This window comes from Trachemys scripta, chromosome 14 (assembly GCF_013100865.1).
Source record: "Trachemys scripta elegans isolate TJP31775 chromosome 14, CAS_Tse_1.0, whole genome shotgun sequence".
Lineage (NCBI taxonomy): Eukaryota > Metazoa > Chordata > Testudines > Emydidae > Trachemys > Trachemys scripta.
Window position 1 is genome coordinate 40854863 of NC_048311.1, and position 23384 is coordinate 40878246.

At 59.5% G+C, this 23384-nt stretch overlaps 1 protein-coding gene across 1 annotated transcript; it reads left to right on the forward strand.

Moving 5' to 3' along the window:
- Positions 1-3191: 3191 nt before the first annotated feature.
- Positions 3192-22826, forward strand: LOC117887046 (sacsin-like). Its single transcript, XM_034789281.1, is given in 7 exon segments — positions 3192-3312; positions 3595-3706; positions 9567-9713; positions 10000-11371; positions 11765-11853; positions 12123-22388; positions 22391-22826. Coding segments are annotated over 7 exon segments (12396 nt in total). The 5' UTR covers positions 3192-3195; the 3' UTR covers positions 22684-22826.
- The last annotated feature ends 558 nt before the right edge of the window (positions 22827-23384 follow it).

Consider the following 23384-nt stretch of genomic DNA (forward strand, 5'->3'; position numbering starts at 1 on the left):
AAATCAGTAATAATAATGGGGGATTTCAACTATCCCCATATTGGCTGGGTACTTGTCACCTCAGGGCGGGATGCAGAGATAGTTTCTTGACATCTTAAATGACTGCTTCTTGGAGCAGCTGGTCCTGGAACCCACCAGAGGAGAGGCAGTTCCTGATTTAGTCCTAAGTGGAGCACAGGTTCAAGGGATGAATATACCTGGACCACTTGGTAATAGTGACCATAATATAATTAAATTTAACATCTGTGTGGCAGGAAAAGCACCACAGCGGCCCAACACTGTAGTATTTCATTTCAGAAAGGTTACAAAAAATGAGGTTAGTTAAACAGAAATTAAAGGGTACAGCGCCAAACATGAAATCCCTGCAAGCTACGTGGAAACTTTTTAAAGACCCCATAATAGAGGCTCAACTGAAATGTATCCCCCAAATTAAAAAACGTAGTCGGAGAACCAAAAAAGAGCCACCGTGGCTAAACCACGAAGTAAAAGAAGCAGTGAGAGGCAAAAAGCCATCCTTTAAAAAGTGGAAGTTAAATCCTAGTGAGGAAAATAGAAAGGCGCATAAACTCTGGCAAGTGAAGTGTAAAAATACAATTAGGAAGGCCAAAAAAGAATCTGAGGAACAGCTAGCCAAAGACACAAAGTAATAGCAAAATTTTTTTTAAGTACATCAGAAGCAGAAAGCTGCTAAACAACCAGTGGGGCCACTGGACGACCGAGATGCTAAAGGAGCACTCAAAGACGATAAGGCCATTGCAGAGAAACTAAATGAATTCTTTGCATCGGTCTTCATGGCTGAGGATGTGAGGGAGATTCCCAAACCTGAGCCATTCTTTTTAGGTGACAGATCTGAGGAACTGTCCCAGATTGAGGTGTCATTAGAGAAGGTTTTGGAACAAATTGATAAATTAAACAGCAATAAGTCACCGGGACCAGATGGTTTTCACCCAAGAGTTCTGAAGGAACTCAAATGTGAAATTGCAGAACTACTAACTGTAGTCTGTAACCTATCATTTAAATCTGCTTCTGTACCAGATGACAGGAGGGTAGCTAATGTGACGCCTATTTTTAAAAAGGGCTCCAGAGGTGATCCCAGCAATTACAGGCCTGTAAGCCTGACTTCAGTACTGGCAAACTGGTTGAAACTATAATAAAGAACAATATTGTCAGACATAGAGATGAACATAATTTGTTGAGGAAGAGTCAACATGGTTTTAGTAAAGGGAAATCACGCCTCACCAATCTACTAGAATTCTTTGAGGGGTCAACAAGCATGTGGACAAGGGGGATCCAGTGGATATAGTGTACAGTACTTAGATTTTCAGAAAGCCTTTGACAGGGTCCCTCACCAAAGGTGCTTAAGCAAAGTAAGCTGCCATGGGATAAGAGGGAAAGTGCTCTCCTGGATTGGTAACTGGTTAAAAGATAGGAAACAAAGGTAGGAATAAATGGTCAGTTTTCGGAATGGAGAGAGGTTAATAGTGGTGTCCCCCAGGGGTCTGTTCTGGGACCAGTCCTATTCAACATATTCATAAATGATCTGGAAAAAGGGGTAAACAGTGAGGTGGCAAAATTTGTAGATGATACAAAACTACTCAAGATAGTTAAGTCCCAGGCAGACTGTGAAGAGTTACAAAGGGATTTCACCAAACTGGGTGACTGGGCAACAAAATGGCAGATGAAATTCAGTGTTGATCAATGCAAAGTAATGCACATTGGAAAGCATAATCCCAACTCTACATGTAAAATGATGGGGTCTAAATTAGCTGTTACCACTCAAGAAAGAGATCTTGGAGTCATTGTGGAGAGTTCTCTGAAAACATCCACTCAATGTGCAGCGGCAGTCAAAAAAGCGAACAGAATGCTGGGAATAATTAAGAAAGTGATAGATAAGAAGACAGAAAATATCATGTTGCCTCTATGTAAATCCATGGTATGCCCACATCATGAATACTGGGTGCAGGTGTGGTCACCCGATCTCAAAAAATATACATAGGAATTGGAAAAGGTTCAGAAAAGGGCAACAGAAATGATTAGGGGTATGGAATGGTTGCCGTATGAGGAGAGATTAATAAGACTGGGACCTTTCAGCTTGGAAAAGAGACGGCTAAGGGGAGATATGATTGAGGTCTATAAAATCATGACTGGTGTGAAGAAAGTAAATAAGGAAGTGTTGTTTACTCCTCCTCATGACACAAGAACTAGCGGTCACCAAATGAAATTAATAGGCAGAAGGTTTAAAACAAACAAAAGGAAGTATTTCTTCACACAACGCACAGTCAACCTGTGGAACTCTTTGCCAGAGGATGTGGTGAAGGCCGAGACTATAACAGGGTTCAAAAAAGAACTGGATAAGTTCATGGAGGACAGGTCCATCAATGGCTATTAGCCAGGATGGGCAGGAATGGTGTCCCTAGCCTCTGTTTGCCAGAAGCTGGGAATGGCGACAGGGGATGGATCACATGATGATTCCCTGTTCTGTTCATTCCCTCTGGGGCACCTGCCATTGGCTGCTGTAGGAAGACAGGACACTGGGCTAGATGGAGCCTTGGTCTGACCCAGTGTGGCCGTTCTTATGTGAAGACACGGGGATCGTTGTCCTGCTCTGCACGGCAGGGAGTCCGATCCCCCTCCCTAGGGCTGGCACATACCCCAGCCCCCCCAATTCCCTTTGTTCTACCTGCCCCACCTTGCAAGCCATGCAGGGCTCTCATTCACCCCTGCAGGGAGGTCCCCTCCTCATCCCTCCCCCCCAGCCTGGAGCCTGGCCCTCCAGCCCCCAGGAAAGGCCAGTCCCCCTTTCTCAGGGCTCGGCCACCCCCACCCGTCTCCCCCATGGGCTGTTAGGGGTCTGGAGGAAGGGAAGGGGGCGGTTGGTTCCTGAGGCAGTGCTGCCCTCTGGTGGCTGGCGAGGAGATCACATCCAAGCCTGGCCACCCCCTGGAGGAGCGGGGGGGGGGGGGGGGGGGCGCTGATGGACCCAGGGACACCCATTGGTGGGAGGACAGACAGCAATTGGGGGCGGGGTGTGTTTATGATGAAGCAGGAGCCCCTGAGGAGGGCTCAGTGACCCCTCCCATCAGCAGGGGGTGAGAAACTGGGGTAGGTGGACCCGTGGGGCTGATCCAGGGGGCAGGATACCGGGGTAGGTGGGCCTGTGATGCGGGATGGATGGGAGATTTCTCCTGGTGAGTGATGCGTGTCTTTCTCCCCCCTCTCCACAGGAGGGGGTTCCGGCAGAGGCCCCCCCCCTTCCTCAAATACCTGCAGAGCATCCTGCGCAAGTACCCAGATGGGGGGCAGATTCTGAAGGTGAGTCCTGGGTTTGGGGGGTTCACAGCAGGACACACCCCCACGCTCCAACCACTAGACCCCACTCCCCTCCCAGAGCGGGGGGGAGAACCCAGGCGTCCTGGCTCCAGCCCCCGCTGCTCTAACCACTAGACCCCACTTCCCTCCCAGAGCTGGGGAGAGAACCCAGGAGTCCTAGTTCCCCTACTCAGTGGAGCCATGTGCTCAAGTTGGGGGGCTGGTAATGAGCCGGGGGTGGGTGGGATCTGTGCTGATTGGCGCTGTGCCTCCCCCCCCCGCCAGGAGCTGATCCAGAACGCGGATGATGCGGGGGCCACGGAGGTGATCTTCCTGTGCGATGAGCGCCACTACGGGACCCAGAGCCTGGCCGCGGAGGGGCTGCAGCGAGCGCAGGGTACAAGGGGGCAGCTGCCGGGGGCGGGGGGGGGGAGGCTGAGGTTGACAGATCTGGGGAAGGGATTTATGTTGGGTGATGGTGGGGGGCCCTGGGGGCCTGGCAGGATTGAAGGGGTGTGTGTGAGGAGATAGAGGGCTCGGGGGGTTGGGGAAGGGGAGCTAGAGAATCGGGGTTCCCACCTCTCATACACCTCCCACCTCTTTAGGGCGGCTGTGGGTCCTGCCCCTCACATAGTGTTGTGGGGGGGGGGGGGTAGTTTAGGGGATCAGAGGATCAAAGTCCCACTTCATGTGGTGTCTGGAGGGGATCAGGGCCCCGCCCCTCACGCACTGTCTGCGGGGGGTTGGGGGAATCAGGGCCCCGCCCCACACACAATGTCAGGGGGATCGGGGCCCCACCCCTCACATGTTGTCTGGGAGGTTCAGGGTCCTGCCCCTCACATGCTGTCTGGGGGGGTTGGGAGGATTGGAGCCCCGCCCCTCACGCAGTGTCTGGGGGGGAGGATAGGGGCCCCGCTTATCCTTTGCTGTCTTGGAGGGGGTCAAGGCCCCGCCCCTCGTGTGCTGTCTGGGGGGGTTGGAGTATTGAGGCCCCACCCCTCACACACTATCTGGGGGGTTGGGGTTGGGGGTTGAGGCCCCGCCCCTCACGCACTGTCTGGGGGTGTGTGGGGAATCAAGGTCCTGCCTCTCACGCATTGTGTGTGGGGGGTCGGGGGGAATCGAGGCCTCGCCCCTCACGTGCTGTCTGGGGGCGTCGGGGAATCAAGGCCCTGCCCCTCACATGCTGTCGGGGGAGGGCGCCTCTCACTCGCTCTCTTGGGGGGGGGGGGCGGGGGCCCTGTCCCTCGTGGGCTGATTTGGGGGGTTTGGGGTCGAGGCCCCGCCCCTCACGTGCTGTCTGGGGGGTCGAGGCCCTGCCCCTTGTGTGCTGTCTGGGGGGCGTTGGGGTGTGACGGTGCTGCCCGTGGGAGCCAGCTGAGGTCACTCAATCAGGGTGAACTGCAAACAAAACGGGGCAGACAAACCCCACAAGCTGGTGGATATTCCAATACTTAGATTCACCAACCAGCACAAAACAGCTTCTGTATTACCTCACTGGTTACTCAGAAATACAAACAACGCAGTTCCCTTAAAGTGCCCAGCCTCAGGCCTCCATCCAGACACACACGTCAGATATGATGATGATTAATGAAAATCTTATCTCATCATATAAAAGAAAAGGTTCTTCCAATCCCAAAGGAACTGCCAGATACTCAGATTCAATTATAACTTAGATCCTACCCAAAATACACACTATAGTCAATTCTTATTAACTAAACTAAAATGTATTCAAAAAGAAAAGAGAGAGAGAATTGGTTAAAAGATCAATATACAGACAGACTTGAATTCAATTCGTGAGGTTCAGATGCATAGCAGAGGTGAGCTTGTAGTTGCCAAAAGTCCTTTTAGAAATAGTCCAGAGGTTATAGTCCAATGTCCATATTCAGGGTGGTTCCAGTCAGTGACTGGGGATCTCAATCCTTGTGGCTTAAGGTTTCCCTCTCTTGAAACCCAAAGCAGATCTGAGATGAAGCAGGATCGTGTCCCAGGGTTCTTATACATTTCCAGCAGCCTTTCGGCCTGAGAAAACAATAGGCCTAACTCTCCTTCTTCCAAACATCCTGGCAATTAGCACAGGGTAATTTATCCATTAAACAGTTCAGATACAGGTTATCACAACCTTCAAAGAGACATAGAGACAATAATACTATTTCACTCAAGTATCATCGTAAATGTTAATATTCCCTTTTTTGATCTTTGAATTAAAGCTATAGCAATAGACAAGACTTGTTTGCTTATATTACAAGCCCTGAGCAAACACCTCCCCTTTTACCTCTAACAATACAGACTTGCATTTCAAAGCTCTATTCATTTACCTATCTTCCTAACCAGTTTCTACAGTTCACCCATGGGTCAGGTCAGTCTGTGAGCTAATTAACTCTTTCTGGCCCTATCACCTTTCAATGAAATATTATTTTACACTCATAACATCAAATCCCCAATGCAAAATTGATGCAGGAAGGGATGACACAAACATCACTGATTGCATCCCAAAAACTCCCCATCCTTGGCTCTGTCTCATTACAGCTTGTACTGGGTTAGAAGCCGTATCAGGGTAGAACAGAAATGGCTTATTAAAGTCCTGTTCAATCATATGATTGAATCTCTTTATGAACTTACGGTAAAACTTGGTTAGCACCATAGTGGATTGGATCTGCTCTTGCAGCATGGTTCCTGTATGTCTCATGTGATCTTGCCCAGAGCTAAAGAACATAGCTACTTTATCCATACAAGCTCTGGCAAATGTTTGGAACCCAATTAACATCAAATCAACGTCGATATTAATGTTGTTCACAGTGTAGGAATCTTGGCATTTAGCCGTGAAAGCAATCTGGTAGTGTGTCTCCGTTTCCCTTTTCATACAGCCCATCAAGTCTGGAATGTCTTTTCTCCTGTGAAAAGTTCTAGTACTGTTTACAGGTACTAACAGTAAAAAGAACAGGAGTACTTGTGGCACCTTAGAGACTAATACATTTGTTAGTCTCTAAGATGCCACAAGTACTCCTGTTCTTTTTGCGGATACAGACTAACACGGCTGCTACTCTGAAACCAGGCAGTAACAGTGCAACATTAGCATTACAAGGCCTTTTAACGTAAGGTGTGTTCTTATGTTTCACTTTCAACATGTTCAAGGGATTTTCCAATAGATTAGGCACATTGTACATTTTCACAGTTCTTGGTAATAGCAAAACCAAAATTACCCTTAGCAACAACAACAAATTCATTGCAAGTGTCCATTTGCTTTGCCACACCTTTGGCTCAGTACCATTGGGGTTTGGGCCTTTTAGGGTTACCCTGTGGTTTCCCTTTGCAAAAGTAAGTTTTCTCTTTCCTCCTTCTCCTGAAGGATTAAACCCGGATTTCTCTTGCTTAACAGAATTCACTGGCTGATTGGATGGGCTCTCTGTGCTAACAGCTATTAGTAGTAATAGCTCAAATAAATTTGTTAGGGCTGGTCTACACTGGGGGCGGGATCGATCCAAGATACGCAATTTCAGCTACGCGAATAGCGTAGCTGAAGTCGAAGTATCTTGGATCAAATTACCTGGGGTCCAGACGGCGCGGGATCGATGGCCACGGCTCCCCCGTCGACTGCGCTACCGCCGCTCGCTCTGGTGGAGTTCCGGAGTCGACGGTGAGCGCGTTCGGGGATCGATATATCGCATCTTAGTGAGACGCAATATATCGATCCCAGGAAAAATCGATCACTACCTGCTGATATGGCGGGTAGTGAAGACGTACCCTTAGTCTCTAAGGTGCCACAAGTACTCCTGTTCTTTTAGCTATTAGCAAGTCTTTCTTCTCCCCATCAGCCAGGTAATTTGCATCAACACAGATGCTAGCGTTTAGCTGCTACCAATTCCAAGGCTGGACTCTGTCTTAGATACCACACAAATCCAAAGAGTCTGAGGGTGAGAGTTTGCTTGCTCTCCCCTGCAAACTGTTCTGCTTTGAAACACCAGTAACCAAATCTGTCCTCAGACCCTGAAGCACAGACTGCTCACTTAAAGAATTAGCATGGAGACAGTCCTGTCCCAACACCATTGTCTTTCCAACAAGCTGGCCAAGCCCAGCCACTTGGTCATAGGGCTGTTTAAATTCCTTAACAGCTTTTACTCCATCTGAGACCTTCTCAAAGCTATCCACACTGGATCTCTCAAAAGGAAAGTCAGTGGATCCATTCACAACAGAAAATTTCTGGCTGTTAGGAACTGACGCTTCCTTGATTAAACCACTTTTACACCCTTCAGTTGTAGCAAACTGCTTGCACAGATTACCATGAGGATTTCTTTCCTTAGCAGCTTCTCAAGGCTATGTCTTCACTGGGGGGGAGGGCGGGGTGTCGATTTAAGATACGCAAATACGAGACACGATAAATCGATCCCCGAGAGATCGATTTCTACCCACCGATTCAGGCGGGTAGTGAAGACGTAGCCTAAGCAACAATTCACCCCTCACAGAAATTCTGCTCTTACCCTTTTCATCTAGGGCTTGCTCTAAATGAACACTTCCCTGAGCCACAATACTCTTTCTGGGTCTTTCTTACATCCATGATCACCTTTGGCCCATCAGGCGGATTTCCACACAATCCCCTTTCAGGCAAACTCATAGACTCACTAGATAAAAGGTAAGAGGTACTCTCCTTCCCTCTGCAACTTTCCTCATAGTCACTGGCAACCTGCAAGTTGTTAAGCTCAACACACACAAGTTTAGGAATCATTTTCTCCTTGTGGCAAGTTTCCACACCATCAGTAGGTAACACAATTAAATTATCTTTCTGCTCTCCTTGTGCCCTGGCTAGGATATCACCCTGATCAGACAGAGAATATTTGAAAAATAAACAATACAGAAAATTTGAGGCATCAGTTATTGGTCATTGGGGGTAACATACAGAGTATAGTGGGCATGTTAGTGTTTTGGGGTTGGGCAGCACACATAATATATACAGACTGTAATGTCCCCAAGGGGGGGGGTAACCGGTGGGCGGGATCAGGATACAGCCGACAGGCGGTGAGGGTCAGTCACCCATACAGAAAGTAGAGACAGTCATGGGTATAAGTAAATGGGCTGGGTAATGGGGATGGGGTGACCCTCATGTGGTGGGATTCAGTTAGGTTTGGTGGGTTCAGGACTCAGGGGATAAAGTCCAGCAGGGGGGATTTATAGGTCTCTTCCCCCTTGTGGGTGCACGAGGTCTCCCCGGCTCACTCTCGGTATTGCCGGTGGCCGGTGACGTGCTCTGTGTAGATGTCCCGGGACCAACGAATAGTGTCCGAGACCATTAGGCGTCTCATGAGCCGCGCGTAATGACGGCCCACCCCACAGGTCCTCAGCACGCGTTCGTTACGTGGGTCCCAGGCACCCAGGGCCCCAACGAGCAGAGCATCGATGTGCCTCTCGTAGCCCTTAGTCTTAGTCTTTCTGCTCTCCTTGTGCCCTGGCTAGGATATCACCCTGATCAGACAGTGCTACACCCTTTTCCAGCCACACATTGGCAACAGGCAAAATATAAGCACCAGAATTGTCTGGTCTCTGGGATTTTGCTAAGACACTAACTGGATGCAACCTAGTTACAGGACCGTTCTCCCCAGCACACACAAACTTAGGACCGTTCCCTTCCAGGGCTTTAGTTGAATTCAGAACCAACTCTGAGACAACTGCACTATTCTCAACCACCGCAGGCTGAAAGGCACCTTCTGTTTGCTCCAAAGCAGAGCTGAAAAAACATTTCCCTTTAACAGACACAACTCGGGATTTCATTTCCCTTGTCCCAGCACACAGGGCTGTTCACAGACAACGGCTTGGAGGCTGGGGTAGCTCCCACCATAGGCAAGTCAATGCCCCTGACAGACACAGGCACATTTCCTTCACTGTCATTATTCTCCACACAGGAAACAGGTACGGTCTAGGGACACTGTCACCTTTCAATGAAATATTTTACACTCATAACGTCACATGGGGTATTGAGGCCCCACCCCTGACGCTGTCTGGAGGGTCGAGGCCCCGCCCCTCGTGTGCTGTCGGGGGGGGGGTTGGGGTCGAGGCCCTGCCCCTCACACGCTGTCTGGGGGGGTCGAGGCCCCGCCCCTCACACGCTGTCTGGGGGGTCGAGGCCCCGCCCCTCGTGTGCTGTCTGTGGGGGTTGGGGTCGAGGCCCCGCCCATCACACGCTGTCTGGGGGGTCGAGGCCCCGCCCCTCACACGCTGTCTGGGGGGTCGAGGCCCCGCCCCTGACTCGCTGTCCCTGGCTCCAGGGCCGGCGCTGGTGGCCTACAACGACGGGCTGTTCTCGGAGGCCGACTGGGACGGGATCCAGAGCACGGGCGACAGCCACAAGCTGCGCGACCCCGGCACCGTCGGCCGCTTCGGCCTGGGCTTCAACTCCGTCTATCACCTGACAGGTGAGCGCCCCGGGGGCAGGGACCTCACGTGCTGGGAAGCTCGGGGGGGTGGGGGGTTGGGTCCAAACCGGGGGGGGGTCGCTGGGACGGCGCTTGAGGGTGTGGGGTCACAGCCAGGGGGTCTCTGGGGGAGCTTAGGGGGTTTGGGGTCACAGCTAGGGGTCTCTGCGGGAGCCCGGGGGGGGTCTGGGGGAGCTTAGGGGGTTTGGGGTCACAGCCAGGGGGTCTCTGGGGGTTTTTGGGGTCACAGCTGGGGCTCCCCATCTCTCATCCCCTCTCCCTGCAGACCTGCCGGCGGTGCTGAGCGGCCCCTGGCTGGGCGTGCTGGACCCGCAGCGGGTGGCGTTGGCGGACGGCGGGCAGCAGTGGCACCTGGAGGAGGCAGCGGAGCTGGCCGACCAGTTCACGCCCTTCTGGGGGGCGCTGGAGGTCATGGGGCACGGCGAGGGGTCCCCGGCGGCCGGCCGCTTCCCCGGGACCCTTTTCCGCTTCCCGCTGCGCCACGAACCCTCCGGCATCTCGGACAACCTGTACAGTCCCGAGCGCGTGCGTCAGCTCTTCCTGGCTTTCATCCACGACGCCCCCACCTGCCTCCTCTTCCTCCGCCACGTCCGGCGCCTGGCCCTGAAGATGGTGGATGCCCAGGGGGCCACGATGGAGCTGCTGGAGACCACAGCCGCCCCGCGCCCGCTCAACGGGCCGGGCTCGGTCCAGGACGACGTGGCCGCTGCGGCGCTGGCCACCGCAGCCTGCATCAAGGCCGTGGCTGCGCACGGCACGGCCGCTGACGGAGACGCAGAGCGCGAGTGGCTGGTGGTCTCGGCCGTGCCAACCGAAGGTGCCTTCCCGGAGCTGGCGGAGCTGGCGGGCGCGCTGGGGAGTTTGCCTGGCGTGGCTTTGGCGTACCCGCTGCGGGGCGGCTGTGCCGGGCATCTCTGCTGCTTTCTGCCGCTGCCAGCCACGGAGGAGAATGCCACAGGACTGCCTCTCCACATCAACGCCCCCTTCCACCTGACGGATGACCGGCGGCACGTCCAGTGGGTTGAAGAAGACTGCAGCCGGGACCACGCCGCCCGGTGGAACCAGCTGCTGACCGAGGCGGTGCTGCCGCTGGCCTACCGCCAGGCCGTCGTGGTGGCGGCGGCTTGTCCCGGCGACCCCTATGGCGCCTGGCCCGACCCGGAGCTGAGCCGGCACCAGCAGCGCTACCGGAGCCTGGCGGAACGGATCTGCCAGCAGCTGTGGGGCATGGAAGCACTGGTGCCGGCCGGCCAACCCAGCACACGCCGGCTCCGAGCCACGGACGCCGTGTTCCTGCCGCAGAACGGGGCCGGCGAGGCCACGCTCCGGGTGCTGGAGGACGCCCTGGTGCAGGCGGGCGAGCCGCTAGCCATGGTGCCAGCCCATGTGCGCCGGGCGCTGGCCGCGGGTGGCCCGGCGGTGAAGGAGGCCACTCCGGCCTATGTGCGAAAGGTCCTGGGCCGTGTGGGGTCTGCCCGATACCCGGCCGACAAGCGGCTGCTGCTGGAGTACGTGTCCGGAGACCAGCGCTACGAGGGACTGGCGGGCCTGGAGCTGCTGCCACGTGCTGATGGGGGCTTTGCCTGCTTTGGGGGTGCCGGCGGCACGGTCTATGCTGACAGTGAGGCCTTCCCCAGGTAAGAGAGCCCCTGGCCCCTCCACCCGCCTTCCGGGCCAGAGGACACCTAGTGAGCGCGGCTTCGCCAGCCCGCGGCACCTGGGAAAAGCAGGTTCTGTTGGGAGCCAGGCTGAGACACAGGGACCCGGGCCACGAATCAGCCCATGGAACGGGGATCCCACTGTCCCCGCCCAGCCAACCAGCCCCCTGGTGTGGGGCCAGATGGGAGCTGGTGCCTCCTAGAGGGGAAAGGCCCCATGTCCCATTCCCCACCCCCCTGAGCCAGCCAGTCCCTGCCCTGGGGCCAGATGGGAGCAAGCACCCCCCTGGGGGGGGAGGCCCCCCCCCCCCCCCCCCCCCCCCCCCCCCCCCCCAGCCTACTGTCTTAACTCTCTGAATTCCTGGTTTCCAGGATTCTGCTCCCTGGCCTGGCTGACAGTTTTCTGCCGGAGGATCTGACGCCCGCCCTGCTGAGTCACCTGCACCGGATCGCGGAGCAGGGTAAGTGGGAACCGTCCGTCCTGCCCGGTGTGCCTGGGGCAACATGAACGTTGCTGAGCCCCGTTACCCAGCCCCTGCACCCCATCCGAGAGGCAGCTGCATCTCAGTGCCGGGTGAGGGGTCCCCGTATAACCAGCCACCCGCACCCCACCCCAGAGGTGGCTGCATTTCCGGTGGACTATATTACGCTGCTCTGGGTTTGCCTGCGGGACTGGGAGCCGACATGGTTCTGGTCCGGCTGTGATCCCGGGTGTCTCTGGTTCTTGCAGGGCTGTTCAGGAACCTCGTCTCTCTGGACCTGGCTGTCATTAAGCAGAACCTGAAGGCCGCCCTCCCCGCAGACTGGTTCAAAGGCGGCTCTGCCCACGTCACTTGGTGCCCGGGCGACCACCCTCGCCAGCCTCCCCGCCAGTGGCTGGCTGCCTTCTGGGACTTCCTACAGCACCATGTCCGCTCCCTGGCGCTGTTTGAGGGCCATCCGCTCATCCCCCTCACCCCCCCGGGCAAGGGCGCCCGTAGCCTCCAGCTGGCGCGGCTCTCGCCCACACCCACGCTGCTTTTCCGGAGCTGGGAGGGGCGCAGCCTTACTGAGGATGAATCTGGCGTCCTGGAGGCTCTGGGCTGCACGGTGATCCACAGTTGGGACCAAGCACTCTGGCACCGGCAGCTGATAGACTACGTCCTGGCGCCCACGGCCGGCAACACGCTGAGAGCCTTCGACCACCTGGGCGTGGCAGGCGTGGCTGCCCGGCTGCGCTCCCTGCCCCCAGATCGCGGCAGAATCCTCTGCCAATTTCTCTCCCAGGCGCCCGCTTCCTCCCTCTCCGACCGGGAGGCCGTGGTGCTGGGCAGCTTGCCCATCTTCCAGAAGATGCCCTCCGTCGTGCCGCCTTGCCCGGCCGGGCTGGTGGCAGCCGGCAGTTACCAAGCTTTGGAGAGGAGCACGGTGCCGGCGGTGCCCGAAGACCTGGTGCTGCCAGAGCCGGTGCTGCGGTGCCGGGACGAGGCGGACCGCCGGCTTTTGCTGCAGAGCCGGGATAGGCTGCTTGGCGCGGCAGAGCTGGCGTTGCTGGCGGTGAGGATGGTGAAGAAGGGGGTGTATGCCAAGCGGGCGCCGGACGCCGAACGGCTGATGCTGTGGGTGCTGCGGCACGGGGATGCCCTCTTCGGGCACAGCAAGGAGCTGCAGGCGCTGTGCGAGGAGCTGGCCTTCATGGACCGCGGCGGGACCCTGGCACGTGCCAACGAGCTCTTCGACCCCCAAAACATGATTTTCCGGGCCTTGCTGGGCCCCCGTTGCTTCCCACCCATGGCTTTCCGGGAGGCGGCCGTGCTCCGGTCCCTCTGTGCCCTGGGGCTGAAGACCAGCGAGACAGCCATCACCCCAGACCACGTGCTAGCGGCAGCCCAGGAGGTGAGCCAGCTCCAGCAGGCCAGAGACGCCCCCGGGGCCACGGCCAAATCCCGAGCGTTGATCGACCTGTGCAACCAGACCTCCGCGCTGCGCCGCTTCTGCCAGAAGAAACTGCAGCGGCTGCGGGACCTGGCCTGGGTGCCCGCCACCGACCCGACCGAGCGCCAGCCGAATGGACCTTTCCTTCCCCCGGAGAGGCTGCGATCGGCCCGTTACGCCGGCCTGGCGGGGCTGGCGATGCCGCTGACGGACGCCTTCAGAGAGCCGGCCGAGGAGAAGTTGGGGTTGAGCCGGCCGCCCCCCCCGGAGAAGGTGCTGGTGAACCTGCTGCTCCTGGCACAGGGGGACCAGCCCAAGGACACCAGGACGCTGCTGCCGAAGCTTCACGTCGTCTACCAGCACATGCAGCAGAATCTGAGGCAGTTTCAGGTGGCGTTGTCCCACGCTGTCGTCTGGACCGGCAATGGATTCTCCGTCCCAGCCAAGGTGGTGCTGGCCTACCCTGCCGGCCTGGACTTGAGCTGCCTGGTGCCGAGGGTCCCCCAGGAGCTGCTGCCTTACCGCCGGCTCTTCCTGGCCTGGGGGGCGCGGGATACAGTGGGCGAGGAGGAGCTGAGCCAGGCCCTGTGCCGGCTGGGGAAGGAGATCGAGGGTCGCGCCGGAGGTGGCACCGAGGCAGAGCTGCGGCTGACCGTGGCCATCCTAGACTGGCTGAAAAGCAGAGGGCACCGAGGTGACAGAGACCTGCCAGTGCCGGTGCAGGCTCCGGGAGGATCCGGCTTCACTCTGCGTCCAGCCTCGTTGGCCCTGTATTGCGACATTGACCGGGCCAGCCTGGCTGATCTGGAAGGTGACGACGCGGAGTTGGCCGTGGTGCATGAGGCGGTGGCGCCGGCTACGGCCACCTTCCTGGGGGTGGCGCTGCTGAGCACGCGGGTGCTGCAGCCGCAGCTGTTTGAGGCGTGGGGGCCCTCGGAGCCCATCACCACGCGGATCTGGAACATCCTGCGGGAGTATACGGAAGAGGCCGACCTCTTCAAAGAGCTGATCCAGAACGCGGAGGACGCCGGTGCCAGGGCATGCTCTTTCCTGCTGGATCTGCGGCGCCACGGTGGTGGCACGGCCGGGCTGCTGGATCCCGGCATGGCCCCCTGCCACGGCCCGGCCCTCTGGTCCTACAACGATGCAGCCTTCACCGAGGAAGACTTAGTCAACATCATCCGGGTGGGAGCCGCCACCAAGGAAGGGCAGGAGGGCAAGATCGGCAAGTTCGGTCTGGGCTTCAACACCGTCTACCACGTGACCGATGTGCCCTCCGTGCTGAGCGGCAGCAGCCTCTTGATCTTCGACCCCAACGTCACCCACCTGCGGAAGCACATCCCCAACCCGGCCTGCCCCGGCATCCGGCTGGACCTGCGCCAGCGCCCGGCCACGCTGACCACCTTCGCCGAGCAGTTCCGGCCTTACCGGGGCTTGTTTGGGTTCCAAACGCAGGAGCCGTTCGACTTCCCAGGGACGCTCTTCCGCCTGCCTTTCCGCACCGAGGAGGAGGCCCGGGAGTCGCGGATCAGCCAGGTGGCTTTCAGCGTTGACCGGGTCGAGAGGCTCCAGAGCGGCTTCCGGGACTTTTGCCACCTCTTGCTGCTCTTCCTACGTGGGGTGCGGGAGGTGTCGCTGAAGCGCCTTCCCAACCAGGCCCCCTCCCCAGAAGCCACCCAGTCCCTGGCCACGCTGTGCCGGGAGCAGATCAAGTGCCTTGAGAATGCTGGAGATTCCAGGACGGGCCAGTCCAGCATCGAACAACTGACGGTACAGTGGGAGTCGGACATCACCATCAGCCACTACCTGGTACACACCGCCCAGGGCACCGGAGAGTCCTTGGTTCTGTTTCAGCAGGGGATGCGTGACGGGACCCGGCCCTCGCCTCCCAGCGCCGGAGTGGCTCTGCCGCTCGCCCCCACTGAGCCGGGGAAGTGGGCTCCACATCTGGACGGCTTTGATGGGCGCGTCTTCTGCTTCCTGCCCCTGCCCATTGCCTCCGGCCTCCCGGTTCACCTCCACGGGGCCTTCGCCGTCCTCTCCAATCGCAAAGGACTCTGGGATGCCACAGCCAAGGGCGAGTGGAACTGGGCGCTGCTGCGCGACGCGGTGCCGGCTGCCTGGCTCCAAGCACTGAGCCTGCTCCGAGACATGCACCGGGAGGGTGACCTGGAGGACTACGAATACCACACCTTTTGGCCGGACGCCGGCAAAGCCAGGCATCCCTTCACCGAGGCCGTGAAGGCCTTCTACCACGCGCTGGCCGATGGGCGGGACCTGGCGCTGTTCTCCGACGGCCGGCGATGGTGCACCATGGACAACGCCCGCTTCCTGGACTCCACCATCACCCGTAACACGCAGGTGGGGCAAACGGCCGCCAGGGTCTTTGCCAACTTGCTGCCCGAGCCCCTCCTGGCCGTGCAGCTGCCGAACTGGGTGAGATCTGGGTTCCAGGCCAGTGGCCAGGAGGACACCCTGCTGCCCAACACCTATGACTGGGTGAGGTTCTACCAGAAGATTGTGTTTGCCAACATGGGCACGCTGGACGCACCCGACCGTGACGCCTTGATTCTTCACGCCCTGGACATGAGCGATGCCATGGTAGACCAGCTGCTGGCCCCTGTGTCCTGCATCCCTACCACCCCCCGAGGGCAGCTGCAGCCCATCAGGAAGCTGGTGCACCCCCGGGGCAGAGCCGCCCCGCTGTATGACCCCCAGGACGGGCGCTTCCCCACCGGGACTGGCTTCCTGGCGCCGAAGAGGCTGCTGCGGCTGGAGGAGCTGGGCATGGCCAAGGACGTGGTGCCGATGAAGGAGCTGCTGGAGCGGGCCCGCACCGTGCAGGCTCTCTGGCAGCGTGACCAGCGGCAGGGCTGTCAGAGAACCTGCTGCATCCTGGAGCTGCTGGAGCAGCTGTTGGAACAGGGTTTGGACAACACTGCCCAGGTGGCCTTCCGTGCCGTCCCCTTCCTGCCGGCTGCCTTGCCTGGTGCCCGCCATGAGCTCTGCCGGCCCACCGACCTCTACCACCACAAGCACAGGAGCCTGGTGGGGCTGATCCAACCCGTCCTGGCCGACAAGGACCTGGGAGGGGACTCCAGGTTCTCCAAGGCGCTCGAGGACTTCCTGGGGCTGAGCCGCAAGCCGCCGGCCGGCATGGTGCTGCAGCAGCTGGCGGAGGCGTGCCAGGGCTCCAACGCCCTGCCCAAGCCGGAGCTGCAGGAGACCGCGCGGCAGTGTTACGCCTACCTGGACAAGCTGCTGAGCAAGCAGCCCACGTGCAAGAAGGAGGTAGCTGAGAAGGCTGCAGCATTCTCCTTTGTCCTGGTGGGGGCGCAGTTTGTGTCGGTGAAGGCAGTGGCCCGGGCGCTGTCATTCGAGGCCTCCCCGTATCTCCACCAGCTGCCGCAAGAGTACTGGGGGTTCAAGGCGCTGTGGGGGTGCGTGGGGCTGCAGGAGACCTTCGCCTTGGAGAACTACACGTGGGTGCTCCGGGACCTGGCCGGGAAGACAGCTGGGCGGAGTCTGTCCCCAGAGGAGCTGCAGTTGGTGCTGAGGCTAGTGACCGTCGGGCTGATGGAGGACTCGCCGGATCGGCAGCCGGTGGGCGCTTACGAAACTCAGGGCATCTTCTTCCCGGATCAGCAGGGTGTCCTGCGCCCGGTGGCCAAGTTGCACTTCGATGACACACCCTGGCTGCCCCGGGAGGAGGGGACGCCCTTGTGCCACGGCCGGATCCCCCGGGAGGTGGCACTGCGCTACGGCGTGCCCACCACCAGGCACCGGGCGCTGGCCCAGGGGAAGATCCGGGGGCTGGAGCTGGCACCGTGGGCGTCGGAGTTCGGCGCCCGGGAGGAGCTGACCGTGCGGCTGCGGAACATCCTGCGGGAATACTCCTCGTCCTCCCGCGACGTGCTGAAGGAGCTGCTGCAGAACGCCGACGACGCCGGCGCCAGTCGGATCCACTTCGTCTGGGACCGGCGCCAGCACCCCACCCAGCGCGTCATCTCCGAGGAGTGGGGCGGCCTGCAAGGCCCCGCCCTCTGCGTCTACAACGACAAGCCCCTGACGCAGGAGGACATCGAGGGCATCCAGCGGCTGGGCGTGGGGGGCAAAGGTGGGCGGCAGGACAAGACGGGCAAGTACGGACTGGGTTTTAACGCCGTCTTCCACCTGACGGACTGCCCTGCCTTCATGACGGGCGACAGCGCCCTGGGTGTCTTCGATCCCCATCTCCGCTACGTGCCCACGGCCAGCGAGCACTACCCGGGCGCCATGTTCAGCGTCAACGGGGACTTCAAGAAGACCTTCCCCGACGTCTACACCACCTTCCTGCCCGACCTCTTCGACCTGAGCCAGGGCGTGCTCTTCCGCCTGCCGCTGCGGACGGCGGAGGGCGCGGCTGGCTCGCGGGTGTGCCAGCGGGTTATCCATGAAGAGGTCCTGGAGGTGATGCAGGAGGCGCTGGTGCAGGAGGCAGAGAGCTTGGTGCTGTTCCTTCGCCATCTGAGGACCGTCGTCTTCTCCGAGATCACCGAGGGCAGGGCGCAGCCGCGGGAGCTGCTGCGGGTGGAGACGGAGATGGAGGAAGGCAACCTAGCACTGCGAAGGGTGTTCCAGGAGCGGCTGAGCCAAATGGCTGTCTCAGGCAGCGAGGAGGCCACGCCGGTGAGGGTTGTCTACACGATGAAAGTCAGTCACGGCTGCTCTCGGCCTCCCACCAGCTGGGGAGTGGTGTGGCAGGCTGGGGTAGACGACGCAGCCAAGAAGGAGTCTCCGGACCCGGAGCGCCTACCGTACGGCGCCGTGGCCGCCTGCCTGGACGCAGTCCTGCCTGGCAGGGCCTTCTGCACCCTGCCGCTGCCGCTGGAGACCGGCCTGCCCATCCACATCAACGGCAACTTCTCGGTGGACTCGGCTCGCCGCGACCTGCACAAAGAGGACGGCGGGAGCCGGAACACGGCCTGGAACAGTTTCCTGATGCAGCGGCTGCTGGCCCCGCTCTATTGCCGGCTGCTGGATTGGCTGCGGAAGAAGCTGGGGGAGGCGCTGTGCTTCACGACACTGCAGGCCTGCTTGGAGATGCTGGAGCCAAAATATCTCCGATACTTCCCAGCCGTGAGGGAGTGCGTGCCCCCGCCCTGGCACCAGCTGGTCAAACAGGTCTACGAGCTCATTGCGGAGATGCAGCAGCCCCTGATACCCGTTTACCAGACAGAGACCATCCGCCTCCATGTGCACAGTGTGGAGATGGTGAGAATCACATGGACTGCGACTGGTGAGGGCCACCTGCTCCAGGAGCCCTTCTTCCTGCAGGAGGAGGCCCGTGACTCCATGAGCCGAGTCCTCCAAAGACTTGAGATGAAGCTCGTCCCGGCCTTCCACAGCCTCCGACAGATCCACGCCGAGTTCACCAGGGCGGGCGTGAAGGTCCTGACCTTGAATCCTGGATCTCTCCGCTGCTTCCTCAAAGCGCTGCCTCTGGATCCGCCCTGCCAGGTCTCGGAGACGCCCCTGAAGGACCAGTCCAGCTGCCACCTCCTGCTGGAGTTCTGCCTGGAGGAGCTGCGGAAAGGGGACGTCAGGGACCTGGAGGGGCTGCCACTTTCCGTGACCCACGACGGCATGCTGCGGCCGTTCAGCACCCGGGAGCCGGTGTTCCAGAGCACAGCCCACTGCCTCTTCCCGCGGCAGCATCACCAATTCCTTGCCTACTACGTCAGCCAAAAGCCGCTGCTGCTCCAGGCCGGCTTCCTGAAGGCATTCACCCTGCAGGAGGCGGCCAGGTTCATCCAGGAGGTGCTGGGGCAGCCAGACTGGAAGGCCCAGTCGGCAGAGTCCCGGAAGTGGCTGGAAGAGGTGTGGAAGCTCTTCAACCACATGATCTGTGAGGCCAATGAACGCAAGGAAGAAGCCATGAGCAAGGCCTTCAAAGAGTTGGTCTCCCTCTTCGAGTACTCGGCCATCCTCCCCGTCTGCAGCGACCAGCCTGGAGACAAGCGCCTGGTTCCTCTGGTCTCCCTGCCCAGCATCATCCATGGGTACATCAGCGAGGTGGAAAACTCTCTGGGCAAGCTTGGCTTTGCCAAGCTGGATATCCTGATGATCCCCCATGATATCCGCTTGCACTGCATCCGCCCACACCTGCTGCAGACACACGACCCCATTTTGGTGCTGAAGCAGCTGTCCGCTAGGCCTGGTCTCCGTTGGGATGAGCTAAAGTCCTATGAGACCTTCGGGCTGTTGAGGTTCCTCACGCAAAAGGTGGAGGAGCTGGCGCACGACCTGCTGGCTCAGCTCCAGTCCCTGCCCTTGTTCCAGACGCATCAGGGGACGTGGGTGGCGCTGGCCTTTTACCACAACGTCTACATCCTAGAGACCAAGATCCCCAAGCTCTCGAAGGACTTCCAGGCCTTGTACCAACTGGACCAGCAGACTGTCTTGCTCCAGGACAACGATCTCCATCGGGGGCTCTCCAAACGTCTTGGCATTGGCGTCTTGAATGATCTGCAGCAATTCATCCGCCATCTCCTGCCCCGTCTGCCCCGTCTCCCAGAATCCCAGCTGCTTGAGGCCTTACGGCTGCTCTTCACCATCCAAAAGCAGTACGTGGAGGAGTACCAGGCGGAGAAGAAGACTATCGTCTCGGCCTTCGGGCCCGTCAGCTTCATCCGGGACAAGCAGGGGGTCCTGCACCCAGCTTCCTACTTCTACGACGGAGAGGTGCTGCTCTTCCAGACGCTGCGGCTCGATGCCAGGTTCGTGCCCGACACGTTCTTCCAGGAGGTGAGGGTGGAGAAGTTCATGGTGAACTTCTTCCTGCGGGATGTGGGCATGAAGCGGGAGATCTCGGAGGACGACTTTGTGGAGTTTGCCACGCGGATCGAGCGTCAGGCGGGGCAGGAAGGTGCGGCGGCCGGCAACCTCCCCGACCAGCGGAAGGCGCTTCTGTCGCATCTGCTGTCCCAGCCCAGTGACTCCCTGTCGGACCGCTTCCTGGAGAGAGTCTCGTCCATCCGCTTCCTCACTCCACGGAGAGTGTTGGACGATCTGAGGAATTTCCATCCACCCTGCGTCCTTCATACACAGCCCGTGGCCCTCAAGGGTGCTCTGGTGGTGCCACGGAAGGAGGATGTGGCCCTGGTTTGGACGTCTGCTGTGATCCTTGCCTTGCCCTTTGTCCCTTGCATAAAGAACGCCCGGTCCGTGCTGGAGCGTCTGGGAGTGCTGCAGGCTGTGCCAGCCCTGGTGGTCCTGGACAACCTGAAGAACGTGTGTCAAGTGCGGTGTGAGACCAAGGAAGGGCGGGAAACCCGGACCCATGTCTTCATGCAGACATACGGCTACCTGGAGCGCGACTTGAGGGGCTTCAACGCTGACTGCCTGGCAGGGCTGCCGGTGGTGCTGGTGAAGGAGATGCAGGTGGCGGAGGCCAGCCAGGTGGTCTTCTCCTTGCGGCACAAGCAGGAGTTTCGGCCTTATCTCTACACCGTGCCCCCGTTGGTGGCTGTCTACAGCGAGCTGCTGCAGAAGCTAGGCGTGGAGCAGGAGCCCTCCGTCCGGCACTACGCCCGGGTGCTGCGTCGGATCCACCAGGAGACCCAAGACAAGGAAACCCTGCAGCCCAACCTCACCAAGACCGTCCTGCGGGCCACCCAGCATCTCTTCCAGCTGCTCAGCCAAGGGAAAGCGGACTTTTCCGGGGTGGAAGAGCTCCATCTGCCTTGCACCGATGGGAAGCTCTACCGCTCCAATACCCTGGTCTTCAGTGACTGTGCCCCTGCCGATGTTAGCCAAGCCTTGGGGAGCACTTTCCGTTTCCTGGTGGACCTCTCCAGATGCCACCTGCCCTCTCCAGAATATGACCCCTGGAAGCTGGTGCGGCAACTGCCCCAGCCCCTGAGGCCCCAGCTCCTGTCAGAGATCACGGAGCGGAAGCTGGAGGAGGACTCTCTAGAGCTGTGCCCTTACCGTGAGTTCTGCGAGAGCCGGAACCAGCTCCACGGCATCCTGGTGTCTCCCGAATTCCTGGAGGGCTTGGCGGCGCTGCTGAGGTGGCAGAGACGGGACGAGGAAGAAGAGGCGGAGACGGCCAGGAGGGAGCGGGAGGTGGCTTTCTCTGCCGAGCGGCTGGAGGTGGTGTGCTGTGAGAAGATCCAGACGACGATGATGCACCGCGGGAAGCAGCTGGAGGGGAGCCAAGTCTCCCAGGTTGTCCATGTGGTCCTGCATGCCGACGGGAGGCGCCGGGTCTACCTGCTGCACCAGGAGAGGATGGTGGATCTGGGCCAGTCAGTCCAGATTCTGAGCAGCTTGGCTCAGGAGGTGGCCAGTATTATGGGAGTGACGTTGCGTTTGAAATCCATGTCAATCCTCATGCAGATGTTGGCCGGCAAGGACCCCGGCAAAGTGCTCAGCGTGCTGGAGAGGAACGGGGTGCCCTTGCAACCCAGCACCCACCCCGACGCCTACACCCTGCCCAGCCCTGGTACGGAGATCACCCAGGAGTGGTACGACAGCCTGGACATGAGCATCCTCAACACCTTCGCCCGGGGTGACTACGTGGGTTACCTGGACCCGGCGGCACCCAAGGAGCGCTACCAGTACGCCGTGGTGCTGGAAGTCCTGCCGGATGGCGTGGTGCCCATGTACCGCATCGACCTGGGAGCTGGGCGCCAGGAGGAGGTGAGCGCCAACGACCTGTATCAGTTCAAGAGGATCCAGGTGGATGGCCGTGGTCGGGCACTGGTGCTGGTGCCGGACCAGCAGCGGCAGCAGGAGAGGCGGGAAGCGTGGTACCGCCAGTCGCTGGGGCAGGTGAAGGAGGAGGTGGACACCTGCCTGGCCCAGATCTGGGAGCTGCCCGAGGGCGAGCGGCAGAAGGCGATCCGGCGGCTCTACCTTCGCTATCACCCCGACAAGAACATGGGGCAGGAGGAAATGGCCAACGAGGTCTGCAAGTACCTGCGGGAGAGGCTCCAGGAGCTGGTGGAGGGCAGGAAGCCCCGGGCAGCGGGCAATCCCCGCAGCCCCCAGGCCTCGGGCGGCAGGCACCATCCCAGTAGCCACCGGGGCTTCTCAGCCTCGTGGGACAAATGGGATGGGGAGGCCAGGCACCACAGGCAGAGCCGCAGGGAGTTCACCGGCCAAAAGGCCCATGGTTTCCACTACGATTTCTGGTCGTACCACCGGGCCCAGGCCGGCCGGCGTCCCCAGGCCGAGGAGGCCGGGCGCTGGCTCCGGCAGGCCCAGAGCGACCTGCGGGCGGCTGGCCACGACGTGGGGCAGCGCTGCACCAACTGGGTCTTCTACAAGGTCCACCGTGCGGTGGAGAAGGCCCTGGCGGCTGTCGTGTACGATCGGGGGGAGCGCTTTGAGCGGGAGCAGGCGCTGGCCTCGCTGGCGCAGAAGGTGGCAGCCTACGACCCCGGGCTGGAGGGGCTGCCGGCACAAGTGGCTGAACTGCGCCGGCATGGCGTGAACGACAAGACCACGCAGTATCCCACCTACCACTCCCCGCCCACCATCCCCAACGAGGCCTTTCCGGCCGGAGAGGAGCAGGAGGTGCTGCGGCTGGCGCAGGGTCTGCTGGATGTGGTGCAGGCGCACGTGGCCAGGCACTGAGGACTGGGGACGGTGCCACAGGGATGGTGCTACTCAGGGCAGTGAGAGCGCCCCCTGGGGGAGGCACCGGGGGCTGCACCAGAGGGACCTGCGCCTACTACTGTTAGCAGCAAGGCAACCCCCAATCAGGGATTGTGCCATGGAGACCTGGCTTTTCTAGCAGTGACAGTGCCTCCGGGGGGGAGCAACTGGGGACTGCACCATAGGGACCAGCACCCCCCTGGGGTAGCCACTGGGGACTGCACCATAGGGACCAGCGCCTACTACTGGTAGTAGCAAGGGCAACCCCCTACCAGAGCCTGTGCCATGGAAACCCGGCTTCTTCAGCAGTGACCGTACCTGTGGCAGGGGTGGGGGCACTGGCTCCAAGCTGCTGTCACTGTGGGTGCAGGGGGATGCGGGGGGGACAGGGGCCTTTGTGGGCAGGGGGTTAGCGTAAGGTTGATGCTGTGAT